The following is a 10,308-nucleotide window of genomic DNA, read 5'->3' as shown; positions in this document are numbered from 1 at the left end:
AAGAAGCTACAAATGGTAAAATTGGAGATTTCAAAATGGGAGATACTGGCTCCAATACTCGGGACCAGCTCCTCATAGTAATAACCATCGGCTCCAAGGTCACTGGTGCTGAGGTTGAAGGTCTGTCAGATTTTGACTTACCAGATAATGGAGATTTTGCTGGCTCTAACGATCCAGTAGTGGAAGAAGTTTTTGAAGGTTTAGATATCTTGGTATGAGCTGTATGACCTTGCTCCAATGATTCCTGAAAGGAAGACTTAATCAAGCCCCTGACATTCAACTTGTTCTTCCTTTCTTGTAATACTCGAGAAGGAAAGGAGTGACATAAGGAGCATGTTTCCTGTAAATGTAATGCCCCTAGACAATACATACACGCTATGTGTCCATCAGTAATGGGAAATTTTCTGTCCACATTTAGGGCATTTCTTAAACCCTGACAGTCTGTTTAGCCTCCTTGTCTTTATCTTGAGACATCTTCACCCAGTCACACAAACACACAGTAAAGAGCTCTCTAAGTTAAAAGAGCTTATAACAAACAAATTTAGCCTTCTAAATATTCACACAGGTAACTACATATACCACAAACACTTTGCGCAGTAACAATAAGTTCTTGCTACTATTTTTCTAATCCATAGAATAAACACTGTGAACAATAACAGTTTTAACTAGTATTTGAACTATTTAACTATTAACACTCTAATACAGGGAAACGGGGAGTTTAACCAAAGGCCTTCAAACAGGCCACAAAGAACTAACAGAAAAAAGAGCACACTAGTAGAAACGCAAATTGCTAAATGCTATACGTATTATCAGTTAAACTAACTAGCCAGGTTATAACTAACAATATAGTAAATTTAATAATTTTAAAAGAAAAAAAATCAAACTTTCACTGGCCAGAGCTGGTGAATCGCCCGATCTGTTGCAGCAGCAAACGTGATCCGAGGGAAGAACCAGTGCATTATGGGATGGGGAGTAGGCCTCGAGCTAGTTGAAGACCTTGAGCTTTTGCATTTGGCCGAGTCAGCTCAGAAGCCATCAGTGAGAATGAAGGCAAGATAGAACTACTTCACATCTTCTTTTTACTCCTAATTTCATAGATAGGTACTAGGCTATTGGCCCAAGGGCCTACATAAGCCTAGCCAACAAGGTACCCTGGCATACGCCACCCAAGAAAGTTATTTTCCGTGCCACTGTCGGGCAGAGACACAAAAGTGATCCCTTGAGTGTATTTCCTATTTCCCATCCACTCATCAAGATTTTTCTTGAAGAGTGTTAATGAAGAACTTTGCTTGACATAGATGGGTAGCCTGTTCCAGAGTATGGGAAGTCTCTGGGACAAGGAATCTATCCCTCCAGCATGTCCTGTTTATTGTGGTGACAAGGTTTAAGTCCCTAGAGCATGTAGCTAGGAGGGATTGGAATTTCTTTAGGTGTAGCATGTCCAACAGCTCTGGGTTTGACATAGCTTTATATGTTAGGCAGAGATCACCTCGGAGTAGGCGATATGCTACTCAGTAAAGCTGGAGTTTTTTGAGGCAGTCAGTGTAGGGCGTTTGAGGCCAGTAATCCTCCTTGTGAGCTACTTCTGTGGCCTTTCCAGCTGCTGCAGACGTCTTGTGAGGTACATTCCAAAAGGGGCGTTGTACTCTATAATGGGTCTAATGAGTGTCGAGTAGAGAGGAACAATGACCTCTTTTTTCCTGGATGAGAATCCTTTTATGATGAGGTGTGCCACGCAGAATGACTTCCTGACTACTGTGGTGATGTGACTATCAAAGGAGAGACTACCTGGGTCCCTAGGTCTCATCACACATTCGGCATTAAGTAGATTGCTGCCTATGTGGTAGTTCATGGGTACAGAGTTTTTACCAAAGGGGATGACACTGCACTTTTTGGCATTGAGCTTGAGGCCATGGCTCTGACACCAGGCATCTGTCTCAACGAGGCCCTTCTGTAGGATGTCCACATCATTTGGGGACTTGACTATGGCTCCTAGTTTGCAGTCATCTGCGAACTTCATTAGCCAGAGGCCTTCTGTGTTAGCCTGTACTTCAGAGAAGTAGATACCAAACAGGAGAGGTCCCAGGACGGAACCCTGTGGTACTCCACTTGTCACTGGTTTGAGGTCAGATTTGGAGTGTGCAACTTTTACAGTGTGGGTTCTGTCAGTGAGTCAGTTGGCAACCCATCTTGTGACGTAGGGATTTATAACTATTTAGTGAGTTTAGCTATAATTCCAGAATGGGGGATGGTGTCAAAAGCCTTGGCGAGGTCAAGATAGGCTGTGTGAACCACCTTACCCTCATCTACGGCTTTGGTGACTGCCTCAAAGAAGTCGATCAGGTTCAGGAGGTGTGATCTGCCTTTCACAAACCAGAACTGGGTGGGATCCAGAGTTTGGAGGTTACCAATGTCTTTGTTTAGGAGTTCCAAGATGATACGTTCCATGGCCTTGCAGACCAGGCTCGTCAGGCCTGTTCCCGGGATCAGTGGTGGCTCCCCCTTTGTGTGAGTGGGATAACCATTGCTGTGCGCCATTCCGTGGGCACAAAGCCTGATGCAATGCTATTATTGAACATGGTGCTTAAGTAGGGAGCCAGTTTGTTCTGAAGTTCGTGTAAAACGCAGCCTGGAATGTTGTCCGGTCCCATGGATGCTGTGTTTTTGGCTTTAGAGAGTTTTACCTACGTAATTTTGATTACAGGGACTCTGCATTCTTCCTGCATAGATATGGGCCCTTTAGGGGTTGAGGGGGGGTAAAGTTAGCACTGAACCTATCTGCCAGGATGTTGGCAATATCAGTTGGTTCTGTAATTTCCATGCCTTTGTGCTGTAACTCAGAGCAGATATGGGTGTTACCATCGAGATTCTTGACATAGCTATAGAATGCTTTGTGGTTGTCCTTGGAATTAGTGGCGATTTTGTTTTCGTAGCTAGCTTTGGAGGATCTTATAAGGGATCTCAGCTTCTTACTGAGGCTGACCAGGGAGCTCCTTCACTCATGGGATTTTACTTTTGCAACAGTTTCTTCCTTCTGTTGTACAGTTTGTTTATGGCAGGGGACTACCAGATTGGCTTCCTTTTTTTTTGGAGTATAGCATCTTGGTTCTGTTTGGGATAGCACGATCCATGCACTCGTGTAAGTGCTTATAGAGTGCATTTGTGTATTGTCCATCTGCATGGGTGTCACGAAGTTCACTTCTGTCTTAAGAAGCATGAAGTTGGCTTTGGAGAATTTTTTTACTGTGGTTTCCTTAATGAGGGGTGGGGGCGGGATGTGGATATCAAGGGTGACTAGCTTATGGTCGGATCGGACCAACGAGGAGTTGACTTCAGGTGTGGAACACCAGTCACTCATGTTGGTAATGACTAGGTCTAGGATATTGTTGCCCCTGGTGGGGGTGTGGATCCAGGGCATTGGAGTTTATGAATTCCAGAAAGCGTTTTCCCAGTTAATGGTGGGGTAGCTGAAGTCGCCCATTATTAGGGTGTTTGGTTGAACCCTAATATTTTCCAGTACATCAAGAAAAGAGTGGGAATCCTGGGGCATGGTGGGGGATCTGTAGCAAGCTACAATTTGGATTGCAGTTTTGCCCAGAGTTAGTTGCACTTGGATAACCTCGGATGCATTATGCTGAGCAACTAGCCTGGAGGTGTGGATATCCTTAATGAATATGGACACACCTCCGCCTTTGGTGTTTCGGTCCAGGTTACATGGCCGAAAAGTGTGGTATGAGTTATAGCCTGGTAGTGCAGGGGTGCTCTCTGGAGCCTTGAACTAGGTCTCAGTCACTGCACAGATATCGATGTTCTCCATTTTTAAGGAGTGCCTTGAGTGAGTGCATTTTGAGATTTAGACTTCTAGCATTGAGTAGCATTACTCTCAGTTTTTGCTTGCCTGTTCCTGTTATGGTGGTGAATTTGTTATTTGAACATTGCCTAAAAAAGGCACTATAGGGGCATCAAGAACCTTAGCCAGTATCCGGAATCCCAGGGGTGACAAGTGCAGGCCATCTGTGGCAAAGCATCATGGTCTGTCGACCATGTCATCCCAAGCAGACAGATACTGGATCCCCTTAGAATGACACCAGAAGCTTAGCCAATTGTTGAAGTCAATCATTTTGTCCTTGTATTGCGGTATCATTCTGGGCGATGGCAGAATGCTCCTCAGGGCTAGGGTCATACCTGCCTGGGCTACAAGATCAGAGAGCTCTTCCATGTCTCTTTTCATGTAGTCCAGGGAGGTACGTCTCAGGTCATTCACACCAACATGGACAATGACAGTCATATTTGTACTTGTTGTGGAGTGACCTGAGTGCATGGGTCATGTGGCGGATCCTGGCACCCGACAGGCAGCTGACAGTAACCTTCTCCTTGTTTAGCCTGGTGAGTGGGACATCAGTGTGCCTGATTATAGAGTCACCTAAGACTAGTGTGTTGGGTATGTTGTTTGGCCTTATTGGCTGTGGTTGAGTGGCACACTGAGTCTGTGGGCTATGTGTCATTTGGGTTGTGTTAGGGGATGGAGGTTGTTTGCGTTTCTGCTTTGGAGGTATCTGTTACTTAGATTATTGAGAGCCTCCGTGAATGTTTTTGTGTTACTATGTGTGGATTTTGGTGGTGTAGATTTAGTGAGACTATGTGAGGAGTGTGGTGTGGTGCAAATGTTTACCTTCTCCTCATGACTGTCAAGTTCAGTCTTGGTTGGAGAGAGCTTTACCTCCAGTTTGGCTAGATAAGTGCATCTCTCACAGGTTGTAGTGTTGGGTGGTAGGAGGAGAGGGTTGTCTGTGTACATGAGGCAATTTCTACATTGCCCAGATTCATCAGATAGACAGGAGAGAACACTGGGAGCTGACCCTTGGACATGCCTGAATAAAAAAAAACTATTTCCTCTAGATAAGTGAGAAAAGTGAGTACAACAGCTGTTTTTCTCTAAGCAAGTGAGAAAAGTAAGTACAAAAACTGTTTTCCTCTAGGTAATGAAGAAGATTGAGTGCTATAGTAATTAGTAGCTTATTTAGTGCTTACAAATTCTGAACAAGTGCTGAGCATGAATAAGCAAATTTAAGTGCTAAAACTAAGAATATGTATCTGCACTAGACGAGTTACGGGACAGAAGCAAGTGCAAATGCAGGCTTTCAAATCAGAAAGTTGAGAGAGATGGAAGAGACTGCCCAAACTTCATTAACTACAATTTCTGAGCCAGAACCACTCATGTGGTAGACAGGTTACCTAGTGCTTACCACTCCCACTGATAAGCTAGAAGGCTTCCCTCCAACAGAGAAAGGCTTGGGGGCTCAGAAGCTTACATACAGTCCTGGATACAGCAAATCTGTATCTGGAACACTAGTTAAAGGAAAGTTAGGAAACAGGCTGACAGTTTTTTTTTTTTTACAGAAAAGTAGTAAAAACAATTCACATACAGTGCAAGCTAGCACACTTGAGTATGTAGCAATATTAGACCAAACACAATTTAAAAATGCAATTAAATTAAAAAGGACTAAAGGCAAATGCAGAAAGAGTTTATTAGGTAGAATGTGGTAAAGAGATGGGACTGGGGGAGTGTCCCAGATCAAATCTACAGTGGGGCGGGCAACTGCAAAAGCCACCAAATTTAAACTACAAACGAAAAATAGGGAGATTGGTTGGAACTAAACAGTTTCAGGAGATCTAAGCAACAACTAACAGTACAAACTCTAAAACCAAAAAATTATACTCAGCTCTGTATATTTGCAGATCAGTCTCTCAGAACAGTAAGACAACAGTTTCAACCAGGGTTACCAGATGTCCCTTCAGCAGCCTGATCCCGAGTCCCGCACTGCCGGTTGAAATCCCGGGCAGCCTCCGCTTTGGTTTTTTTTTTTTATTCGCCCGTATACCAGCATATGGGCCAATCAAAAATCGCTAAACATGGAGCTTCTTGTGTTTATTGCGGAACATCGCTGTTCCGCATTAAACAGAAGTAGCTCCGTTTTTAACGATTTTTGATTGGCCCGTATAACGGTATATGGGCCAATCAAACAATCGCAAAACAGAGCTACTTCTGTTTAATGCGGAACTGCGATGTTCCGTATTAAACAGAAGTAGCTCCGTGTTTAGCGATTTTTGATTGGCCCATATACTGGCCAATCAAAAAAATTGCAAAACAGAGCTACTTCTGTTTAATGCGGAACTGCGATGTTTCGCATTAAACAGAAGTAGCTCCGTGTTTATTTATTTTGATTGGCCAAGGCCAATCAAAAAAAAAAAAAACACTGATTTACTTTTGTTTAATGCAGAACTCTGATGTTCCGCATTAAAAACCTAGAGTGGAAGACCTTTATTTATTTTATTTATTTTACATTTGTTTATTTTTTTAGTCTTCACTTTGTCCCTAACTGACCAGTCGGAAATCTGGCAACCCTGGTACTTTCAACAGAGATCTAAGCATTTTTCACATTTTATGAGGTATTCCCATACAGAAGGCCAGACAGTTCCCACCCCCTTAATCACAACTTTAGGTTAAAATACAGTTTGCTGTAAACAGTTTAGTGAACTGTATCCGATTGGGAAATGGGAATACATTTATAACAGTGGCTTCTTCCACTATCAAAGCACTAAACTTTGTCCACGTAAAGCTGAAATACGAAACATCGATGGCACTGCAAACAGTACCTATGCAATGGGATACCCCCATGATTATTTATACCAACTTCTAGACGATATTACAGTGGGGAAAGTGAAAAAAACAGTCCCTGCTGTACCACAATCTCGCACAACACGCTACCAGCTTTAATTGGACTACTCCTAAAAAAGCTGCTAGCTGATAATGTCGGCGTTTCAAAGTTTGGCTTTTTTTTTCTCGCTACGGAGGTCCACTATTTTACTTAAAGACTACAAGTATAATATATATATATATATTTTAAAGAATGCTTTTTATTAAATTGCTCTAAAAAGTAAACAAGGGGAAGATCGACAGCTTTGCAAAAGAAACAAACAAGCCGATGTCAGAAAAGCACTCGAGCTTGGACTAAGCAAAAACAACCTCGAATGCTTTTCTGAAATAAGCTTGTCTGGGTTTCTTTTTGCAAAGTTGTCATGCGTGTCTTATTTTTTGTTTACTTTTTAGAGCAACTAGATAAAAACGATTTTGTTATCGCTTTTTAAATATTTTTATTTTAACAACCCTTTTTTATATTTCTACTTGATATTTAACGGTTTTATTCAATTTCACTTCAGATCTTTTTTTCCCACCGCACGTTATGCTGAGTAGCAGAATTTGATCACCACTAGGGTTCCTTAGTTTGGAACTGTTGCTTAAGCTTTTCGCTGAGGTTTCAGTTTCGCTTACTGCAACCAGTAAATTTTCTGTTTCATCAAATGACAGTCCGTCCTCCTAACAGGTTGCAAATAAGCAAAAACATTTCCGGGAAAGTATTTCGGAGGCCAAGACTTGTCAAACGAGTTAAAGAAAAGTGGGTGCGGCCCGGTTAGCTCCTGGATTCTTGGAGACGGCGTCACCTTAATGTCCTGTACGACGCGGCCTTCCCGGTTTCCCCGGGTGTCGCTAAACTTCCTCAGGAGACTATTCAGTTCATGCTTCCACTCGCTAATACAAAAAGAGGAGCAGTGTTTAGCAGAGGAGCAGTGTTTAGCTGAGGTATCATTCATTATAAGCAAAGATTGATTTTCTGGTCATGTGCACATCACGGCGCTATATTGGGGGTGGGGGTGGTGTTTTAACAGTTTAGTACTATGTAACCCATAGGTACGCAATTAGGACTGCCGTGTAGAAACGTCTACTGGCAGTTGTTTGGGTATTTTCCGCATTAACAGTACGAGAATGGACGGCGTCTACACAACGTGAGAAAGACGATAACATCGCTTATCTTTGCAGACTGGGAGATATTATTTCTACTACGGGGGTGAACTTCCAGTGTTTGGTGTCACGTTCTGTATTTTATTTGTAGCTGTCAAGTTACCGTTGTTGGCATTATAAAAAGTCTGCATTTCTATATTACACCTCTCACTGACTTTGATCCTTTCTTAGAAAGGAAATTATAGACTGTGGTCAGCCCTGCTTAAAGTAGTTATTAACTGTGAGCGTGGCTTAGCATCAAACCAAGCTGGAACGGCATTGCGTCTATACAAGCGTTTACGATTTGTTGTAGTACAGGCAATTAACGTCTGCACTTAATATAATAAAGTATGCATTTTCTTATGTGTCAGTAAATGACAAACAAGTGTGCCTCTCAACCGTTCAGATTTTTAAATAATGTCCAGATTTTTGCTTAATATTTTTGGTCTGTTCCTCATAACGTTTGTGATTTTTTCCGGATTTTTGAGCAAATTATTGAGGATTGAATGCACTAAATAATGACAGGCATATGAGTTCCAGACTTCATATCCTTCGGACAAATGCATGGCAACACAAGGCGTTTTATTATAGCAACTTTCTAAGTTTATAAGAGCAATATTTAAAATGTGTCCCTATTTTTAAGGCTTTGTCACACCATTATGTTTGGTTTTGTCCAGATTTTTTTATGTTAGAGGTTGAGAGCTATGATGACAGACGTCACCTTACCCGTTGTCTGCACTGATTTGCACAATGTCCTTGATGTTTAACTCAGTTTTATTCCACTTGTTTTTTTAACTTTCTTGACCGATATGGACAGTATTTAAAACTTATCCTTGATACAGGGTCTTGATTGTCCTTACCTTTGGCTTTGTCCTTGGTGCTTGCGCTGAGGGGTTGAAATCTATGAACATAGCTGATTAAGGTCACGTATATTGATGTCAGTGATAGCCATTTACTATATTTTGCTAATGCATTACCACAAGGAAAGTGATTTAGTGTAGAGGATTGCCATTTTAGATATTGTCTGACATTAATGGAAGCTTGGGGCGAAGGGGCATGCTAGTTTAACAGTGGAACTTTCATGGCATAAACATTGGCTCCTTCTGCTTTTGAAAAGTACAGGTTCAGAGTTCCCATATGCCAGTTCAGTATGTTAAAGGTGTTCCCACGGTCATACTTGTTAATTGTTCAGACTTTCGTAGAATGTCCAGATTTTTGCCTCATATATTTGGTCTGTTCTTCATAAAATGTGTGGTTTTCTGGCAAATCACTGAGAATTGAAGTCAGTAAATAATGACATTTGAGCTTCAGACTTCATATGCTTCAAAAACGTGTGCTAACACAATATCTGTTATTGTAGCAACTTTTCTCAGTTTATAAGAACAATATTTAAAATCTGACCCAATATGTAGGCCTTTATCCTCCCCATTATTTAAGGCTTTGTCCAGATTTCTTGTGTCAAGAAGTTGAACAAGGTATTCACAGAGCCCACCTTGCGTCAGGATACCTGGTGTAAAAAGAGCAGGGCCTGTTACCTCACTTCATTTAGCTCTCCTTAACAGTATAAAAAAAACCATGGTATAAAACATCTTTTTCAAGATAATTTTTATCAGCCCCCCCCCCCATGTAACAGGTAATATAATTTCTTGTATTTTTCCATTTTAATAGCTAATTTCCATTTTTCATGTTTTTAGCCTTCATTTTCTCATATTTTTATTTGTGGATCAGTGATTGTGGCCCTCATCTTCTCAGAAATATGTATAATGTGGAATATATTTCTATTACCACATACATAAAGGAAAGTTACTGGGTTATGTTTGATGAATAAATTGCCTATATGTGTGGTTTCTAGCCTTAGTTTTGCCAACTTACTGGGAATAATGAGAGCCTACCAAATCTCTTACAGCAGGTGGACCTGAACTGTCCAGGGAGAGACTTTCTGCACATCCTAATGTGGCCACTGCCTTATTTAAGGATGTGAGTCCAGAGGGAAAACATCTGCATGTTTTTTCTCCCTGGGCCTCCGCTGAAAGCTCCTGGCCCAGTCGGACTTCTCCTGGTTAACAAATGAAATCAATAAATGTCCATGAAGAGGATGTTTTTAATTGTAGGGGAGGGCTACCTAAGTGGTGGAGAGAGTGAAATGATGTCAGGTGCATTGCTGCATGGGTCATTTGTCCCATCCCTTGACATGTAACATTTGGCAACTTGTTTGTTGTCACAGAAATACTGGCCTCCACTGGGGAGTAATGTGACTACAAGCAAAACCTACACATACACCTGCTATCTGAGGAAGTAGAGATGGCTCTGGCTGCACAGTCGTTCCTCCCCTGCCTAACCCCTCCAGCTGCTGAGATGGTTTTCAGATTCGGGATGTCTGGGCCACAGTGAGGGCTCCAACAGTCTATGCCACAGATCCAGGCAATGTATATCTTATTTTATGCAGTTCTTGTGCTATAAATTGTACT

The 10,308-nt window shown here is 41.8% G+C and overlaps 1 protein-coding gene across 3 annotated transcripts in view; it reads left to right on the top strand.

Annotated features, from left to right (window-relative positions):
• Nucleotides 1-7,286: 7,286 nt before the first annotated feature.
• LOC122793602 (F-box only protein 44-like) overlaps nt 7,287-10,308 on the top strand; it is a 606,155-nt gene continuing 603,133 nt past the window's right edge. Inside the window, exons 1-2 of one of the 3 annotated variants that reach the window (XM_044061776.1) lie at nt 7,527-7,642; nt 10,065-10,266. Coding sequence is in view for 1 of the 3 variants with exons in the window: in XM_044061774.1 (XP_043917709.1) it covers nt 7,508-7,642 (135 nt within the window). In the remaining 2 variants the exon portion in view is untranslated. Of the gene's footprint in view, nt 7,643-7,765; nt 8,189-10,064; nt 10,267-10,308 lie in introns of those variants that run through there. The other 2 variants (XM_044061774.1, XM_044061775.1) reach the window with 2 other exon arrangements.

This window comes from Protopterus annectens, chromosome 2.part0 (genome assembly GCF_019279795.1).
Source record: "Protopterus annectens isolate FY-2018-M chromosome 2.part0, PAN1.0, whole genome shotgun sequence".
Lineage (NCBI taxonomy): Eukaryota > Metazoa > Chordata > Ceratodontiformes > Protopteridae > Protopterus > Protopterus annectens.
Note: the sequence above shows the minus strand (reverse complement) of the source record. Positions and strands in the feature narration are given on the sequence as shown.